This window comes from Dunckerocampus dactyliophorus, chromosome 9, assembly GCF_027744805.1.
Source record: "Dunckerocampus dactyliophorus isolate RoL2022-P2 chromosome 9, RoL_Ddac_1.1, whole genome shotgun sequence".
Taxonomy (NCBI): Eukaryota; Metazoa; Chordata; class Actinopteri; order Syngnathiformes; family Syngnathidae; genus Dunckerocampus; species Dunckerocampus dactyliophorus.
In genome coordinates this window covers 16,794,956-16,815,939 of record NC_072827.1, presented here as the reverse complement: position 1 = coordinate 16,815,939, position 20,984 = coordinate 16,794,956, and the positions used below count along the sequence as shown (strand labels likewise).

The 20,984-nt window shown below is 39.0% G+C and overlaps 1 protein-coding gene across 4 annotated transcripts; it reads left to right on the top strand.

Moving 5' to 3' along the window:
• The first annotated feature begins 896 nt into the window (after positions 1-896).
• On the top strand, positions 897-19,073 carry traf3ip1 (TNF receptor-associated factor 3 interacting protein 1). Of its 4 annotated transcripts, none has more exons than XM_054787846.1 (17): positions 897-1,107; positions 3,000-3,068; positions 3,632-3,793; positions 6,092-6,223; positions 6,390-6,812; positions 6,887-6,949; positions 7,089-7,109; positions 7,303-7,326; positions 7,923-7,998; positions 8,214-8,234; positions 8,674-8,758; positions 9,063-9,152; positions 9,273-9,402; positions 9,474-9,510; positions 9,619-9,692; positions 15,019-15,236; positions 16,677-19,073. In XM_054787846.1, exons 1-17 carry the CDS (start codon positions 985-987, stop codon positions 16,837-16,839), a joined length of 1,911 nt encoding a protein of 636 aa, XP_054643821.1. In that variant the 5' UTR covers positions 897-984; the 3' UTR covers positions 16,840-19,073. The 4 variants fall into 4 exon arrangements, with proteins under 4 accessions (XP_054643821.1, XP_054643820.1, XP_054643822.1 ...); XM_054787845.1 differs by having other exon boundaries at positions 9,060-9,152; XM_054787847.1 differs by lacking the exon at positions 7,089-7,109 and having other exon boundaries at positions 9,060-9,152.
• Positions 19,074-20,984: the final 1,911 nt, after the last annotated feature.

The window sequence follows — 20,984 nt, the reverse complement described above, 5'->3', positions numbered from 1 at the left end:
TTGCAAATACATAAAAAAGAGTTATTAATATTATTATACTGATCACACCATCAAGAGCATTTAACACGCAGCACAATATTTGCCAATGCATGACGCAATACAGTACAGCATTGAAGGAGCACAACATTTTCACCACTAGAGGGAGGCAGAGTACGGCTTTCACAAGCTATTGTCCCTGGTAGAAAACCTTTGCTCACTGGGTCACAGTGGGCGTACTCTTACCCCTGGGGTACTTGAAGGCACTCCAGGTGGTACCAATCCATACAAGTATATAGATATAGAGTGGGGATTCTGTAAGTTGAGCCCCATATAATAATATGAACAATACAGAACTTTTATGGTATGTTTATTGCAAATGAGAAAGACAGAATGTTTATAAAATCCTGAAAAAACAATATTAAATCAAATTTATAAATGTGTATTTGCATATAATAAAATTAGCATTTATTGTAACAAACGGGTTTATTATACAGTTGGGGAAAAGTTAGGACAATCTCCCTATATATATATATATATATATATATATATATATATAAAATAAATAAATTCATGTTGCCCAGAATTCCTGGCGGCACCCCTGCTTGTGGAGCTGCCCCCATCACCCTAAGGTACCATACCTGTCAAGGCCGTCTCTGCCTGCTTAAACACTAGAAGCAATTACCTACATCTACAACTTGAACCAGAGAATACTTAGTACTTACATACGGACATTTGTAATGTATAAATAAACAAATACATACAATGAAACGTGTCGCTGAGCTCCAATAAAAACGAATGTGAATGCTTGACTCACTTTTAGTGCTCAGTTTCTCCGGCAGATGGCAGTACCGCAGAATTGTGGATAACAACAGAAGAAGAAGAACACGACAGTTCTATCAAACCTCAGCAGCCGAACTCGCTAGTGCGCAAGCGCGAATTTAGCTTACCTCGTATTGAGAAGCGACACAGGTTGATTACCTTTTTCTCGCTTAAAAAACTGCCGCAATGAACGCAGCGGTGGTTAAAAAGACTCAAGACACCCTCGGAAAGGTGATAAAGAAGCCACCACTGACGGAAAAACTTCTCAGCAAACCACCGTTTCGATACCTGCACGACATCTTTAGTGAGGTGAGACTGATGTTCATGTTACTAAGAGCTACATGGCGTGTGCGAGGTGATACACTTTTTTGAAATAATGGTTAAATAGTTTGTTTTTTTTTTAACACACATAAGTGAGAGAGTCCATTCAGTAGTGTTAGAATGAGCTTAGCGAATGCATTAGTGAGTAGCAGAGCTGCTTAGAAGTGTAGACGCTAAAAGATACAGATTTTGTATAAGGACCTTTCCACACAAAGTGATAAACTATTCAAGAGTCATTTGGCCATTGGTTATGTAGTCCGTTGCCATTGACGCTGAGTAAACAAGTACAGCGTTGCTAGATGCGCTGAAGGGCTCAACAAACCCAACAGAACACCCTTTGCACTGGATAACCAACATCTATGTTCCCATGCAAATGAAATGTAATATATACCAGCTTGTTATGTCTGCTGTTGTACTTTGCGGTGGTGTACTACATCATGCTGTAGGTTTTCCCCATATTTTGGCCCTCTCATGTGTCACCCAACAATTGGTGACCAAAATAATCCTACACATTCACATTTTACCCAAGGAATAATTTATGACATTCCTGTCAGAATAACTACGTGTATTACTGGGCCTTGCACACGAGCTCACACCGTTCTATCCAACATGCTGTATTATCATTGGTGTTGGAAGGCTTGCATATAAGTGCTCAACTGCCATGAAGATCCTGACAGTCTTTATGCTAATCTCGGTGTTTCCCATACATTCATTAATTTGTAAATAAATTTGGACTGCCACAGATAGATTAGGTGCTACCTGTTCACCCTCACTCACACACACATTATAATAGGACTGTCTTTGTAGCTTGTTGTTACAACTCCGGACAGTAGATGGCATCATAACTCTGCTTCTTAACACACCTCAAATGCAAAAAAAAGGAGGGGGCGATACATAAAAGTGGAAATGATGCCTACATCAGCAGCCAAAGGAGGAGCCTAACCAGTAACCTCTTTTGAATTGTTTCTATTATAATTCATATGCCAAAGAATATATTGTGATATATATTGTTATCGCAAGAGGCTGCATTGCAATATGGATTTTAGGCCATATTGCCAATCCCAAGCACATACCAAAACTGACTTGGTCGCACATGGTGACACATTTGTTCATCAATATAGTGAAATATTAGATGTACAATGACGTGTATGTTATCGTTAAAGTCAGCACACACTTACATAGAGCCCAGGAAACATCATGAATGCTTTTTTTTATCATTGGTATGTGTTACAAGGCACACACACATCTTCTGCTGCACAAAATCAAACCAAGACACGTAAGTCAGTAACATCATGTACTGTTGTTGAGTAAGGTAAACAACAGATAGTGTCACACATTTCTTATGACACAAACCTAAAAGCTGTGTTGCTGTAAAAGCAGGGATGACCAAAGTGCAGCCCAGGGGCCATTTTGCAGCCAATGTCTTGTTTTTTTCTTGGCCCACTGCACAAATTAAACAAACAAATGGCAAAAGGCATAATGTAAAAAGAAAAATATGTATCATGTTAAAAAAAAACACGTTTATTTTATTATTAATGCCCCAATGTCCAGTGTTGGCAGATTTGCACTCAGTCACTCTAAAAAAATCATGTCCCTCATAGACTACGGTTGGCTGTCTGACTGTCAGTTTGAAAAGTTGTCCACTCTAAACTTGATATACTGTTTACAGTACGTTTCCATATGGCTATAATGAGTATTTTTATAACAATCTATCAAATGACAATATGTGGCCTCGTGGCGGTTTTGTTTAGTTTTTTTTTTTTTTTAGTTTATTGCTCAGCTGCCTAATCTGTTGCTTTTCTTCAGTTGCGGTCTACGGTGTGCAGGATTTTGTCAGAAGACTGGATATAAGACTAGATTTCTATTGACTGTACTTTCAGATCATCAGGACCACAGGCTTTATGAAGGGGCTGTACAAGGACAGCGAATTAAAGTCAGATAACGTGAAGGTAAGGTTGCTTTTCTTGATTGCATCTTTCTACCTTTTGGTGACATCACTGATGATGAGACGCCACAACTGATTTCCCTCACTTGCATGTGTCCCCTTGCCACAGTGAGTGTGTGCTAGCCCAGTGCATTTCAGTGATAAGTTTGGATGTAGGATGCACACTAAGTAGTGGTGAGTTAGTACAACCCAATCAAGCACGGTGCTTCTTCCACCATCATCAGCCAGATTTACATAAATGTTCTGAGGACTTTGTTGACGTGCAAAAGTAAAACACAATGCGCCACAGGAAGCTTTTAATTTCAGGAACTACAATTACCTATAACTAAGAGTTCCTGAACATTTGGTGGAAAAGGGGCTTTTCTAACAATTAACAAGCTTCTGGCATAATTCTGGCTGGATATTTGACCACTTTTATTGCCATGCACCTCGCTTTTTAGCAGTATACCACAAATATTGAGCAGGGTAAATATAGAAACGTTTATTGAAACATTGGTACTCCTCTGTCTTCTAATTTGATGTTGTTCTTTTCTGTTAATCACTATTGTTTGTTGTGTCTTTTATTAGGACAAAGAGAGTAAGATGGCCTTCCTTCAGAAAGCAATAGATGTAGTAGCATTGGTTAGTGGAGAGCCCCTTGCAGCAAAGCCAGCACGGATCGTGGCCGGTCACGAGCCTGAGAAGACCAACGAGCTGTTGCAGTGTATTGCCAAGTGCTGCCTCAACAAGGTTTGCTTATTTACGCCCCCCCCCCCCATTTATTACCGAGTTTATATACTGCTTGTGTATAAAAGTCACCTCAGGGGGAACTGTGAAATCTCTTAACTGAACCCAACAGTAGGTGGCCAATATATAAATACATATACATATAGTTCTCTGATATAAGTTGGTATATCTCATATATTGTTGTCATCAATGGCATATACAGTATGCTTACACACAGTATTTCAGTCTTTACAACAGACAACAGAAGGTACCGTAATTTCCTGTGTATAAGACGCAACAATGCCAATCTCGTTACTAACGTGAGATATTTTAATGATACCCTTATTTTGTTTACACAATTAGACAAATGTGACAAAGAGCGCTCTTATTTTGAAGGCCGGAATGTGTTGTGTGTGTGTTGAGCATGGCAATTGACGGTTGATACGCGGTGGGTGCAAGAATAAACGTGCCTCTCGTCTTTTTTCACTCTGAACCTCTGCGTCGTCAATGGGCATTGTAAAATCATCCTTACATTAAAGCATTAAAACACAACATGGTGAAAATATACTCACCCAGCCTTAGTCGCACGCACGCACGCACGCACGCACGCACGCACGCACGCACGCACGCACGCACGCACGCACGCACGCACGCACGCACGCACGCACGCACACACAGCTGCATTAGCTAAACTAAGCGAACCCCACTAGCTTCCCTTCACGCCCCATAACACAGGAGTTTCCAAGGTTTTTTGCCACCGTTTAGAGTGGCTCGTCCCGACACCATGACGTAGCACTCCGGGGGAACTACAGTGAGAGGGAACTACCGCTGTAGCTACGGAGCCGAATAGTCAACGTCCGACGTTCTTCACCACGGTATACCGCGGACATGTCTGCATGGTGGTGTTGCGTTTTCTTCTTGTAGGTGGTGCGAGTCGAGTGGCAACCAGGTTTGAGGCGCATTACAGCATCTACCATGTTGGAGTTACGAACGTGAAGCGGTTATTATCCGATCTTCACAAATACAGCGGATCGGCAGCCGATCCCGATCCTGAAGATCGGATCGGGACATCCCTAACAGCAACTTAACAGTCAAACATAGATAAGAAATATACAAAACAAGTACCAATATGAGTTTACAATAAAAAAAATGACAACTATTGTAACTTCTTCCCATCATGCATTGCTTCCCAGCAAAGCAGTTCATTGGCCACGGCTGCCGGGGCACTGCAATGATTCATTCAGCTGCCTGTGTCAACCAGAGGGAGCCAATCATGCCTCCTTCTGGTGGGCACAGGCAGGACACAGGCAGCTGAATGGCCAGCCACAGACAATGAACTGTTTTGCTGGGAAGCAATGCATGACGGGAAGAAGTTACAATAGTTGCTTTTTATTCTAAACTTATATTGGTACTTGTCTTGTATATTTCTTACCTACCTTTGAGTGTTAAGTGTGATGATTTTAGCGTTTCTTTCTTTCTAAGATGACACAGTGAGCCAGACTTTTAATATTGAGTAATGACCTCCTGCGATTTCCAGTGGGTTGACAAGCTTGTCGTAAGTTCCCTTACAGCCCATGATTGGCTCCTTCCAAAGAAAGAGCTAACATTCTGTATAGTACTTTTTTAATCCCACAGCAGGGAAATTCACTTGTTACAGCAGCAAGCAAGATACGCAAGTAAAGAATACATAGTGACATAGTGACTACAACATGGTTCAGGTGGTGCAGGTGTTGTAGAGCCTGACAGCGGTCGGTATGAAGGACCTGCGGAACCTCTCCTTCTTACACCGTGGGTGTAACAGTCTGCTGCTGAAGGAGCTGCTAAGGGAAACCACTTTCCTCACTCACTCACGAGCGGCACAGTATTTAAACAATTAGTAGTAGTTCTGAAGCAAAGGCGATGTCACAAGATTAGAACATGGCCATAAATTAGCTGTAGCGTTCGAAGTTTAAGAATTAGTAGTGGCTTATACACAGGAAATGATGGTCATTTATTTGAAAAAGTAAGCAAACGTTTGACCTATATCAAAACAGCAGTCATTCAAATTTCTCATTCTCCAGCACACAAACTCTAAGTGATCTTCTTTTAATGAGTTTTTTCCATTCCAAAGACATGTATTGTAAAGGAATACAATATGACCGCTTCTTCAATGTCAAAGGTGTAATCTACTTAATTTAATTTGACATTTTTAGCAGCTTCATAAACGTTCAGGGATTATAGCTCTATGTCAGAGAAAGAACAGTACTGATTTCAGTTGCTTCAGGTAACTGGGGTCAATGGCCATATCAGTAGGTGTCTTCATTTCCTTTACTTGATACACAGATGTCCAGTGAGGAGGCAGTGAAACGAGTGCTTTCTGGAGAAAAGGTGGATTTGAAGACCAAGGCCAGCACCTCCAAGTCTCAAGACAAAGAGAATCGAGACAGACGTGAACAGCAGTCATCAGACAGAGAGGTTAACATCTTTTTTTATTGTTCTCCTCTAATAAAAAAAAAATAAAAATTGAGCTGCAGCGATGCAGATTTATGTTATGGATTTGACCACTTTTATATCCTATTAATAATATGTAATATTTGTGTTGGCCAATTTATCTGTCATTGATATTGATTAACTAATCCAGGAGAAGAAGAAGATTGAGCACAGTGGGAGCAGAGAAGAAAAGGACTCAGATCAGCCCAGAGAACAGGAGAGACAACACAGAGATGGTGAGCGAGATCACCGCCACAACAAGGAGCGTTCTGGCAAGAATCACCGCCGTGAGCAGGACCACGCCAACGATGTTGAAAAGGACAAGAGCCGTGAGCGAGGACCAGACAAGGAAAAGGACAAAGGAAGAGGAAAAGACCAAGAACAGGAGAAAGACTCCAAAAAAGAAAAAAGTAGAGACAGAAACAAAGACAAAGAAAAAATAAGAGAAAGAGATTCCCAAAGAGACCATGAAAAAAACAAGGAAAAACTAAGAGAAAGAGACAAGGAGACAGAACGACACAAAGAAGAAGAAGACAAGAGTAGAAGTAAAGACGGACACTCTGGGAATAGCAAGGTATTCCAGTAAACCAAAACTGAGTTGCTAACATTACCAACAAATGTAATTTATCAAACAATTTCTGTGCCCAGGATAGAATATCAGAACTTCAACAAAAAAACCTTGATGACGATGCCAGGAAACCAGTGCCGGCTGTAAGTTATATCCTGTTTAATATTAATGTAAAATATGGCTGTGAGTATCTGAAATAACAATTTGCTAATTGGATATCAGTATTTTACATTATTAGTAAGACTTTTTTTTTTCTATTGCACCACCTTTTATTCTTGGAAGGACCCAGTGCCAGCTGACGAGGTATTCTGTCCACTAGAACAGCCTGTAAAAATGTAGGCCTGAATAATGTAGACTTTTTAGTGTCAGAAAGTAGCACCTTTACTTATGGCCTTTTAGGTATCTGGTGGTTGGTTGGTCAAGTCTAATTGGTACTTAACTGTTTTGTTGATAAATAGCACTGTTGCTCCTAATGCTGTGTTCTTTGCATGTACAGCCGGCAGAGAATGTTGAAAACCAGGTAACTGACTTTTATTCACAGTTGTGACTCTTGCAACACACAATTTTCTGTTTCATCTAGGGGCTGTACATCAGCCTCACAGTAATTGGGGATTATAAATTGTCCAAACATGTGAATGTGAATGGTTGGTTGTCAGCTGGTATGCTCCAGCTCACCCCAATGAAGACAAGCAGAATAGAGAATAAATGGGTGGGTAGTGTAAGACCAAGCTAGTCACAAACAATTTGCATAACTGGTTTTACATTGTGAAAGGAATATTATGTTGTAACAATGTTACAGCATGAACATTGCTATTGTAATGTAGGTTTCTGTGTTGACCATCCTTCAAAAGTCAGAATTGTTGAAAAATGGGACTAATAGTTGTGAAAATGTTATAGGTTAGCTACAAAACTCTTATTTGGACATGGAAGTGACATTTTAAAGATGCATGTAGGAAATGCACTGAATGTGCTGTGTTTTTACAGTTGGTTTAGGTACAGAGCTGTCACATTTCCCTGCGCCATTGACTTTTACAACACTTCTGCTGTCCTGGAATTGTTGCTAAATGCAAAACAACTTTACATTTAATAATCATTTTTCTGTTGACTACCTGACAGTCGGAAACTCCAGCACGACTGCCTAGACCTTCATCCGCCAAAGGGCAAAGGAGGAAGCCTAGAATTGACGGACGAGGTAAGCGCGCAACCCGTTCAAGAATCACTGAGTAATCTGACCTCCAGTTGAACCATCAATATAACATAATTGCTGGTGAAAAGGCCCTTGAAGTTTATCTCGTACTTATACCTACAGTATCTATTTAATGTTTAATATGTTTGTATTGTTATTTTGCTTCATTATGCCGTACTAGTTGTATCTAAATGGAAACAAACCCTTTTGTCTGTCTACAGATGCATCTGACAGTGAGGGAGGTAAGTGGTTCTTTTATGATGTATGAGGCCAACAATAGTGTGTTTCATTATCAGACATCAGGATTCACCTGGTAGTGATTATTCATTAATTATTACCAAATTACTTGAAAGTTAGATTCTTTACAGACTGAGAGGGATCTCGTAGAGGTTAAAGATTGTCCTTATTAAAGAATCTGGTCATCACACTTATACAGTTATTGTATCCTAGCACAAGAAAATGGATATTACTACCATTGCAAAAGGATAATGACACAAAGTGACACAAACAAATGACACAAACAGACCTTTTTTTAAAGACGCTAACTGTTGTGTAATCTTAATGGTGTGTGTGCACGTGCGTGCTTGCATAATTTTGGGCAAAACAAAGCCACTCAGTTTAAAAAAATGAATGCCAATTTTGCTTAGACATGTGATCTAAATACCAGTTGTTCCTACACAGATGCAGATGCTCAGGTGGCACAGGGACCAGCCCCCAAGGAAAGTGGTGATGCAGGTTCCTCATTTTCATCTGAAACGGCCGCCAGGTCTGTAGTGACAGCACTAAATCCTTTCAATCAAGTTTGGTTGACGCAATTTACACAGTAATACAGCGGTATTATCCTTCAAAGGTGAACAAAACAATAAATCCAAATGGACCAACCAAAATGATTAAGAAAACATTCAACACATAGTAGATGGCATGTTTTTTTCTGCGTCAGTATTGTTTATGTACCATATCAATTAAATGTTTGGTGTTGCTGTCACAAAGTTAGGAGTAGGTAAAATGAAGTACAAGTGGACCATGTTAATGAGTCAAGTGGAATGTATGCTCCTTTCACTGTATAGCAGTAAGCGAATGGTGCGGCCCAGCAGTGCTCGGCCTGCTCCCCCTCGAGTTAAGAAACTGGAAGATTTCAGTGAAGGGGTTCCAGCTGACAGGTGATTTCATTGCAGCTCATTTAATTCATTATTTTTGTTTTACATGGAATCACTATGTGCAAGGCATGTTTGGGTTTCTGTCCATTTAAACACATACACAAGTTATTGTCTGTTTTCCAGGGTTTCTAGTGCAAAGTCATCAGTCATCAGAGATGGAAAGAAGTTATCTGACGAGGAGGAGGAGGAAGATGAGCAGTTTATTGTGGCACAGGCGGCTCCTGAACCTGCAGATGCTCCTGATAAGGAGTTGGCAAGTGATGATAATGGGGAATTTTGCACATGCGACGTAGATGTTGACTTCATAATGTGTCTCTATTACAGGGATCTGCACAAGACTTTAACAGTGAAGAAAAACATGGTAGAGTCAGACATATTCTTTTCATGTGCTTCTTGTTGAATAACACAAATGTTTTAGTTTTAAGAAAGCAAGCTTTAAGTTCACTAAAAAATGTCTCTTTTACTCTAGGTGGACTTGTGAAAAAGATTCTGGAAACCAAAAAAGACTATGAGTCATTACCATCCTCCAGCAAATCGAAAGAGGTATGTTCACTTAAAATGTTGTAATATTATTGTGTCCACTAGAGGGCCCTCTTCAACACATTTTATGTGTGACACACAAGCAGAGGCAGGACTATCAATGAGTCCTATCAGTCCTGAATGGTAATTGTGTGGGTCACTTTGAAATGTTCCGTGCAGCGCTGGTTATTATCACAAAAAAAGATGTAAACAAATGGAGTGTAGAGGTGTAATTATGCTGCCTTGGAACCACAAAAATGTTCCCCTTCAGTGAAGCTGAAGGTCTAATACCCTGACAAGTTAGTGTGGCTTCTAACAGACCACACACAATTGATACACACATCAAGATGTCTGGAGCTAAAATATGCTCTGGCCTTCCTCAGTGCCTCTTAGAAAGGCCCACATAAAAAAACCCATAGACATCACTGGTTTGTGTATAATTTTGGAAGTATCTAGTTTTATAACGGATGTTTTAGATCAGTGGTTCTCAACTGGTTTGGCTGGGAGACCCACCATCATCCCTTAATGACAAGCGGCAACACAAGTTGTGAACATTTTTCAAATAAAATTTCTTAAATATCTTATATTCAATAAAAAGACAGTGCAGGTTGAATTTCAGCACAAAACAAGTTTAATGAACATTTCATGAAAAATAACTTTTTATTCACAAACTCAAAATCATTTTAACAAAATGTATCTGCAAAGGTTTTTTATTCTGCTCCCGTTGGTCTACTTGCCATCTCAGCAGACAGATTAACGGGTTCTAAATAAAGACTCCAGTTGAGTACCATTTTAGAGCCTGTACTTTGAGGAACGGTTAAACTAAACATACAGAAATAAAGCAAGTCACTTGGAACTTACATTAAACACAAACTAATTTCTATGTAACATTCAACTTAAACAAAATGCATTTAAACAAATGCGCTAGCTCAATGCTCATTTACATTGAGAATCCCATATATGCGCTAGCGATTAGCATTATCAATTTTACATTGCAATTTCAAACACATCCAAATATGACAATTAAATGGACAATTAAGATCTATATTTCACTTAAACAGCTGATACACACCAATCATAAAATACTCAACAAGAGACAGGCTGCACATTCAACATCTTAATGGCAACTGAATGCTAACAAGCTTTGTTGGTCTTCTATGACAACAGCTTTTCAAATAGCACTGCAGAGAATTGTCTCCACCTATAGAAGTATTAACCGACGACACCCAGCTGCATAACAAAATCCCTTTCAGAATAAAAGCGCAAGATTATTTTCATACTTAAAAACAAAAAAATGATGTGTCTATTTCTGCATCTTGACTGATGAATGACCCTATGTCAGCAGTCTTCCATTGTTGCTTTAAGTGTGAACTGCTGCGAGAGTTTTGTCTGTATTGTGGGGAGCAAGGCCATCTGCTTTGGGTGGTCCTCTCCATTGAGACACATTTTCCTTGCATTTTTTTCTCGCTGACCGCCCCAACACTAATATGTGCACTGTTTTGGACTGTCACTCATGTTGACAGTTATCCCCCAACCACGACATCTGACATCATCATAACGCTCAACTGAAGTTAGCCATCAGTGAGCTTCATACAGTACAGTAGAAATGTGATTTACTGTAATTTACACAAGCATGTTGTATTGGCAATTTTATTCACCTCAACCCTTCTTTTATAGGAAGTATTAATACAAATATAGTCTTTGTTAAATGTGAAAATAGCCTTGGTTTTTCTCAATTTTCCTAATTCAGACATCTCAGTTCTCAGAGAGTCTAAACAGATATTTCAGACAATCCTGTGGGGTGCAAAGATATATATTGGAGCACGTATGTCTGCACATAAGTTATGGTCTCGCCACCCCTCCCTTGTTACCAACCTTGCCTCGTCAGCTGCATAAATGACTTCCTTCCTGACATTAAAGTGTGGAGAGGTCAGTTTAATTGAGTCATTTTTCCCCCTTGTAATCATGGCAAAACGTGCTGGGTCAAAAATGTAAATATTGAACTTCCTCATTCCATGTGGTATGTCAGGTTTTAAATTTCACCTGCCACATTTCATTTTTTTTAACTTGGTTGTCTAAAACAAGTGAGTCACAGACCACTGTGACTTCTGAATCAGCGCAAAATGTTAACATTTCTACCATTTTGTTTCTCAAATGACACTGCAGCTATGCTGTCCGCAGCCAGCCAACTCCTTTTCATTACTGTTGTCTGTAAAGAAAGATATTGAATGATCAAAGTATATTATGTGTTTGTGGCATAAGAATCCTGCATATTTCGTGGGGATGGCCTGCTCCTGACCCCTTGGCTGCATTGTATATTTTTCCAAGATACTTCTTTTATTTACACAGAATTTGCCCCTTGCAGCAGCTGCGTTTTCATAAGATTTTTTTGTGTGTACTCCTTACTCCCCTCTTCGTTACCCCTTTCAAATTAGGCTTGATGAGGGTTTGTAATGTATAAATAAACCCCGTGGCACACAAATGGATGGCTGTTGAGTGAGACTCACAGAGAAGGGCCAGAATACGCAGTAGAATTGTCAAGAAAATAAATATTCTGCTCCATACCCTGTGTCTTCATAAACATCGAGGCCTTTTCTGTATTTGTGGACACATAAGGAAATAACCCTGACATTCAATTAATCATCTTAGTTCTGTAGATGCTTGTTGACATTGTTTGGTTAGATGTTGACGAGCTGCCAGTCCTCCTTCAACTGAAACAAATTGATAGATACAACCTACAAGTTTTTTTTCATTTGTTCAGGTTTTCATTGATCTATGATTTTGACAACATTTCTGGCATGCCAGGTAATTGGATTCTTCAGTCATCTTGCTGAGTAATGCACACTACTTTGTGCAAAATGGACGGACTAAACTAAACTAATTCTGCCATGGGTGGTGCATGTACTGTGTAGTATGCACTTGTATCTTTCTTTGACTTTTCAACACTGATCAAGGGAATGGCAAATAAGAAGCTCATTGCTTTACCCTTAATGTGTTTTTTTTTTAGTAGGGCTGTCAAATCATTAACATTTTTAAACTGGTTAATCACATTTTTCAAATTAATCAATCATGATTAATCACCATTTGCAACTATGGCTGAAATATATACATATATGAATATATGAATGTATTCCCAGCTCTACATGAACTGAAAATGTAAATCAAGAAAATTTTAAATCAAATCTCCTTGCCTAATACTAGTCTCGAGACACCACGTAATTTAAGTTGAATTCAAGTTGAGCGTATTTTGTGGGATTTCCGAGCATAATTAAATATAGTAAAATGTACTACAGCATTAAGATTTACTCAGTGTGCTTAAACACAATAATAGAGGTGTTGATCATGCCGTTGCTGTCCATACCTTTTGTGAGGACTTCAATCTGTTGCAGGTTTAAAACATGTACAGTAATCCCTCGTACATCACGGGTTGGTTCCAGACCCGACCGTGATAAGAGAAGTTTCTCAAAGTAAGATTTGTTATTCATAAATGGAATATTTTTGTAGTTGGAGCATAGAAAACCTGTTTATGATTGTCAAGATATGATTTTTAACATTATTAGAGCCCTCTAGACATAAAATAACACCCATTTTATTATAGGTTTAAATTGTCTCACAACAGGCACAATAATAATGGTATCATAATAATAATCATAACAATATGGGCTACTGTTGTGGCCGTAATCCAGGTAAAACTCAACTCTGAACCTCCAACGTCACTTCACGCGATATCACGTATCCGAAAGACATTTGTTACAACGAACAAATCTTATTTATGTTTTAAATGGCTTATTTTCTCTGATTGTTTCTCTTCTATTGGGTAATACAAATGGGTGTCTAGAGGGCTCTAATAATGTTAAAACCTGTATTTAGAAGGTTGTAAACATGTTTTCTATGCTCTAACTGTCAAAATATTCCATATATAAATAAGGAATTGTACTTCGTGGAAACTCACTGATCACGGTCGGGTCTGGAACCAATTAACTGTGATAAACGAGGTATTACTGTATTTGGAAATATACTGTATATATAAAGTATTTTTTGACTAATAATAGGCCGTAGTCAACTACGAAACCATGATGATTTATTAATATATTTGGAAAAAACGTGACAGAGTGAAGCCGTGAAATTCAAAGAGCGATGTGGCGAAGGACGACTGTACACTGTAAGTTGGAATTTAAAGCAAACACTTTTAACAATTGTGCAGTGTATGCCCAGCTTCAGACAGAGTACCAAGAACCGTGTTTTCACACTAGTCCGCCATCTAAAAGAGCTATACGTGTGTTAGTCAAGGGTCAGCAAATAGAATGTAAACATGGACATTGTCTACACTGTGCAGACCAAACCAAAAGCCTGAATGAACCACAGTGTTTGTGTAGCTGCAGGGTTCTCACCCAGTGGAAAGCCACCCACCTAGATGGGGGACCACAGACCTGAGGCTTTTCAACCCTCACACTCAGGAACCACCTCAAATGGCTCACAAAAAAGATGGAGAACACTCAGTCTTGATGACATGTGCTGCAATGTGGTCCCTCTGTCGTCAGGTTGTGTGTATTTACTGAACTATTTAGTTTACTGAAGTGGTGGCTCAGTAAAGTAAATATCATGCACCTCATCGACCACGCCCTCTTCCTGAGTGGGCTCTGAGGAGGTGCATGTTTGGAAGAAAAGCTGTCGTTTGGCTTGTTGCCACAAGCACCATGTCTGCTGCCTCTTCATGGCAGGTGTCTGCACAACCAAATGGCATTAACTTGTGCCTTGAGTTGAACTTGACAGGAGGACTAAGTGTGGCAGTTGTTATTTAATACTGTAGTAAAATAACCCTGCTGCCACAGCTTGTTACTAAAATAAATAAGAACTATGACTGCAGGTGCTTAGGCTGCGTGCGTGTTTGTGTAAATGAGTGTTTATGTCTGCATGGATATGTGTGGCTTCAGGGTTGTAGTACTTTATACACACATACAGTATATGCTCACTTTAGGCAATGATACCCAGCTGAGCAAACATCCTTGGGTTTGCAGCCTGTTAAGGGAGGTACCCCTGATTTTTGTCAACCAATCAGCGTACCTGAGGCCTTTGCCATCAAGCGAGCCAGCCCCCTGACTTCTACCAACGCAATTAAGCCATTCGTTTGATCTTTATATACACAACGAGGTTTGTTCCATTCCTGCCCAACATTTTTAGAAACCACGAAATGCCGCTTTCCCTGAACTCTAATGCCATTCATTTATTAAGGAAATTTGGTTTGGATTTGATATGATAACTTCTTATACATTTGAATAACTTAAAAGAAGCTTGTTCAGATGACTATCACTTTTAATGACATTTGATGAAATTGGGCTTCCATGTTCAGAAATTGGTGTCAGAAGAAGCCCGAAAGAAAGAGCAGGACCTGGTAACACGGGAGATAGAGCGGCTCCGTGCATCCATCCAGTCGGTTTGTCAAAGCGCGCTGCCTTTGGGTAAGATCATGGACTATGTCCAGGAGGATATAGATGCCATGCAAGCAGAACTGCAAAGCTGGCGGAAGGAGAACAAGGAGCATGCACAGGCTTTGCTGCAGGAGCAGAGGTGAGAGTGCTCGCACACAACACACACAATACGTACGTAATGAGTAAGACTTTGTTAATTTCTCTGTTGGTGTAATTGTGTGCTGCAGAGCATTCACACATATGCTAATATGTTATTCTGCACCGAAATTCTATTTATGATTGTTATTCCACAATGTTTTTTGATGCTAACTGCTTTATCAAGCGATTTCAAAATATTCCAACATCAAAATGTTCTGCTCCTTTGGGACATTTGAGCCATCGATTTAACACATTCTAAAAAAAATCCCACATTTTCTGTAATTTCACATTTTCCTTGACAAATTTCCATTTGAAAATGAATGGACAATTTTCACAAGTTCAAGCCGATCCAAGCCATTCCAACATGAAAATAATTAGCTCATTCGGGACATTTGCACTAGCAATTTTCCCCATACCAAAATTTCCAACATTTTCTGGAACACAAATTATTTTTTTATCTTGACAGCTTACTACTTCTTACTACTACTTACTCTTACTACTTACACATTTCTCAACTGATTCAAGCCATTCCCATGTCAAACTCATTCAGGTTATGTATTTTTGACATTGCAAAAAAAAATTTTTCCCTTGGAATTACACATTTTCCGTCCCAAAAATAGACATTTGAAATAATGGCTTTTTCCACATTTCTCAACCCATTGAAATCATACATCAGAATGGAGGGCCAAGACCCTGCAGGTTTTCTTTCCAGCCCGTCGCTAAAGCAGGTAATATTAATGATTAACACCTCCTTCAATTTGTGGGAAGGAGCTCATCAATTAAATCTTGTGCTGGAAAAACTGGTTGGAGAGAAAACCTGCAGTGTCTCGACCCTCCATGGCATGAGTTTGACACATGTAGATCATACAAACGTCATAGAGCATACATACATACAATACACTCAGGCTAAGAATTTTCCACATTCCAATAATTCCCTATTTTCCTGTAATTTACTTCTACTTTTTCCATGCTGCATTTCAGTTCAGCTTTAACTCTTCAGCATTTGAACGCAATTTCTATAGAAATTGCCTTTCCTAGTTAGTAAAGCTCTTGCAATCCATACCCCAACAATGAACCATCTAAATGGTAACTTTAAAGGTATTCATGTTTTCTTTTCTTCTTGGTCTGTGGTGTGGATGTCATTTTGGTTAAGTTTCCTATGATGGACATGAACATAGTGATACAATGTGGTCCACAGAATGGCATGTATGAAAATGTAATGAATATACAATGTGACCATCGATGGCTCCTGATCTCATTGAAAACCCACAGGAAGTTGTAGACCCAAACAGTTGGACGGTCTGTCCACTGTTCAAATCAATAATTGGAAAAGTAATTTGGTGCCCCTTCCAGGAGAGGCTTGTACAATCATATTCACTGAAGATGCTTTCTTTGGATTGACATTTTTTGTGGTTGTTTTTTTGTGTTCATTCTTGTACAGAGCGACAGACTGGGCGTTAGAACCTCTAAAGGCAGAACTTTATGAACTAGACCAAATGATCAAGGATTACCAGGACAAGATTTGTGCTTTGAGGTCCAACATACTGAGGAATGAAGAGAAGATCCAAAAGAAGTTGGCAGGAATCATCTCCTCTCCTACTTGAAGTGAGAAACTACAAGCATCTTGATAAATGCAGAGAAAATCTAATATTTAAAACAAAACTTTTTAGAATTTTTTCAATCAACTTGTGGGCTTAGATAGCACTATTTTTTGAAGATTTTTTTCTGAACATGTATTGGAAACCATTCAATACATGCCCAGTCAAACCAAGAAAGTAATAAAACAACAAATAATACATATCCTTCTAGTAGCTTGGAGGTTTAGCTCTATTCTGTTGGAATTGACCCACTTTCCATCAAGCAGCACAGTTCTTTTCAGTATGTAATATCTTGCATAGGGGACTAAAATTACTGATCTGCACTGCACCACCCTTCTATCATTCCACCCTTACATTGGGAAACCAGCCACAGTGGTAAGATACCAAAAGGGCACACAAAACGCTTCTATTTTTCTTGTTTTTGACCATGTTTTTACTGATTCCATGGCCTTGAGCATGCGTTTGGTTAGCAATTCGATATTGAAAATAAATGATCAGTGGCGCATAGCAACATAATATAGCAGGCTATGCCACTGGAAATCAATCTTTTTTTTCCTGTTTTGAATTTTTTTTTTAAAGAAAGTGTGATATTCCAACAGTTACAGCCTCGTTAAAACATTAGGGAATAATAAAAGTCGTTTGAGGGGAAAAATGTCAGTGTCTGGGATTAATTGGCCCTAGGCTGGTTGCTGTCACTTAGTGATGGTTAAAAATGATACCTCAACCCAAAGCTATTGACAAGTATTTAAAAATTCCTTCTTTCTGTTCAATCAACCATAACCTGTCTTTTTGTCCAATATTATTATTATCATATAGTATAATGATGCCTTTGAGTGCACACACCTTATGGTTTCTTCATCAAAAGTCTAGCATACCTCAAAATAAGCACTAATTAATATACAGTACCTATATATTTAACAGTTATTGGACCAGGTTTTGCTGTGGCACTCTATTTTGTTTTGAGTGTTGTCTGATGTTTATTTGTCCAAGATGTTAGATTGTTTGCGTTTACACTTGAACAGGAGCAGAAAACCAACAATGATGTTTACCAAAATGACAATAATACTGGATTTAACATTGCTCCCTTTCAACATATATTTTTCATGAAAAAAAACAAACATGTACCCTTCTCTTTAAGATACACTGCATATCCTCTTACTTCTTTTACAGCCTGCCCTATCTCTTTTCAACAATACTTGTTATATTATTTCATTCCTGCTGCTTCTCAGTCTCCTCAGCTGTGTTGCATGTGAATGGTGAAGGTACATGTTTGAATTAGAGTGATGTGTTTTTTTTGTAGAACATGTGGGAATCTGTTAATTCAGAACAATAAATAAGAGGAAGTTAAGATTAAGTAGGCCTCTAAAATGGCCCAACTCTCCAGTCTACCTGAGGATTTCTGCTGTTAATTGTGGTGTACAGAACTAATACCTTTTAAGGAAGGTGAGAAATAGCAAGTGTTGAATATTCTGCTGAAAAGGCACCAAACGGAACTTGAACATTTCCATGTGATTTCTGATGATATACAGTGTTTCATCGCTCTATCACGGTTCACCTTTCGCGGATTCGCTGTTTCGTGGAATTTTTTTTGTGGTTTTTAAAAAATTATTATTACAGCTTATGACTGTTACAGGCCGAGCCCGGCCCTTTAAGAAGAATTTTTATTGTAGGAAGCTGAGTGTGTTGTTTTCTGCGTCATGATTGGCCGTAGACCATTGTCAATCAATCTCCTTCATGCCACCCTGCCGTGTTTCCTGTGTCATTGCTATCTTGCTTGCTAGCTAGCTTGTAAATGAATCTTTGGTTTGAAGGAGGAGGACTGCAACAGGATGAGTACTGCAGCAATATGTTTTATCAAGGATTTAAAAACGCTACAGTACAGCGGAACAACCCTAGGAAGAAAAGGCACGGTCACAGGACTGTGCCTTTTCTTCACACGAAATACACACGAGTGACTTAAGAATTTCTTGTGTCCGACCTGTCGATTGATCATTAAAATTCAAAAGAAATGAGAGTGTTGAAACAAGAGAGAATGTGAGAAAATGTTATTGCCTGTCTGACAAAAATGTATGAGGTTTATGGTGAGGGGTTTTACAGCCTTGAAACATATATATTATTTGTAAAAAAAAAATGAAGTTGGCTACTTTGCAGATTTCACTTATTGCGGGCTATTTTGAGAACCTATCACCAGCGATAAACGAGGGAACACTGTAATACAGTCAGGTTGGCTACTTTTTTTTCCACTAAAGATTGCTTCTCCTCTTACAGTTATAGTAACTAGTCTAGGTTTTTGTATTTGTGAGAATATTTGCTAAAATATGTCATTTAAAGCAATAGTTTACTGATAATTGGTTAAGATTGGGGTTTCAGTTCGAGTTAGGGGTTACTTTTAGAATAAGGGGTTACAGTTAGGGATAGCGGTGAGAGGTACGGGTTAGATTTAGGGGTTTGGGTTGGGGTTACTGTTATGGTTAAGGGGTTAGAGTTTGGGATTATGGTAGGGAGTTAGAGTTCAGGGTTTGGGTAAAAGGTTTAGAGTTAGGGATTAGGGTCGGGGGTTAGGATTAAAGTTCAGAGTTTGGGTAAAGGATTAGAGTTCAGAGTTTGGGTAAAGGTTAGGATTAGCGGTTAGAGTTTGGGATTAGGGTTGGGGGTTAGATTTAGGGATTAGAGTTTAGGTTTTGACGAAGGGTTAGAGTTTCAGATTTGGTTAATGGGTTAGAGTTAGGTATTAGAGTTTGGGTTTTTTAATGAAGGGTTAGATTTTGGGGATTGGTAAATGGGTAATAGCTAGGAATTGGGGTCAGGGGGTTAGAGTCGGGTTCGGGTTTAAAATTCGGGCTTTGGGTAAAAGGTTAGAGTTAGGGATAGGGGTTATGGGGTTAGGGTTAGGAAAAGGGCTGGAGTTAGAGATTAAAATTAGGGATTAAGGGGTTAAGGGTAAATCAAAATAATCACTGTTCCTTCCTTTCTCAAAATTCAAATAATACCCTGTGCATTCTGTGCAAGGGGTTTAAGTTTGTTGCTGAATGTTTTTTTTTCTTTAATCAGAGCTCAACCACTGCTAATTGAAGTTTTCAGGGATAACAAATAGTTGTCCAGAGCACTTTTCAAGATTTTGTGCAAATGTATTAAATACACTCAGGTTACATATCCAAGTTTTATTTTATTTGTGGCAATTTATGTAAATTGTCCACTGCTCTTTGTGATACTTTAGTTTTCATGTTAAAGAACCATTTGTTATGGCATCCAAGTACCATCAATGAGAAACTGCCTCTCGTTTGTATATAAATACTCAAGACACTGCTGTCAAATATTGAATTACAACTATTTGTGTAATCATGACGTGCTACACTTTGTGGCCAAAAAAGGAGATGATCAGGTTATTTCTGTCTATAAAACTTTTGTTGTATTATTGTATTTTATCCCATCCCATATTTTCAATGTATTCAATACAGATGACTCAATTGGTGGGTGACAAAATCTCTGTCTAACATTTACATTTCACATGCTGTCTCACGGAAATAAGTTGTTTGTAGTTGTTTGGTGGTAGAAACAGTTTTGGGGTTTATAACCTACGCATTTATAAATTCAATATGAAGTGTTTGTGGCATGTGTTTTATGAAAGAACTATTCACACTATTAAATGTGTATAATGTATATGTGGAGATTGTATTATAGGTCTTATAAATCTATATTTTGTAGTAAAGTGAAATAAACTACTCTAATAAGTATCTCTCTTTTTGTATGACTCGGGGGGGGGGGGGGGGCACAGACTGTTAAAGCCACATTAAAGTCAAGTTCTCCCCCCCCCACCCCCACCCCCCCCACCCCCCGCTGAAACTATGAGTGGAACATTGTTTCTCCTGAGACCCTCAAGTACCATAAGGAACGACTTTCATCTCTGTAGTGAGTCATAAAACAGCTGCAATACACAAAACATATTGTAATGGCCCTTTAAATACTTTTAAATAAGATTCTGACAGAATTTGTGCTGCAAGTTAAGGATTTAGAGCTGAAGGCCCCTTGTGAGACGTGTAGACACCTGCTCTCAGCAAGCACACTGCACAGTCAACAGGTGGGTTGTCAAACATCACCAACCAAGAAGGTGGAGGCCAGCTCAATCGTCCTTAATCATTTTTGGGGGGTTG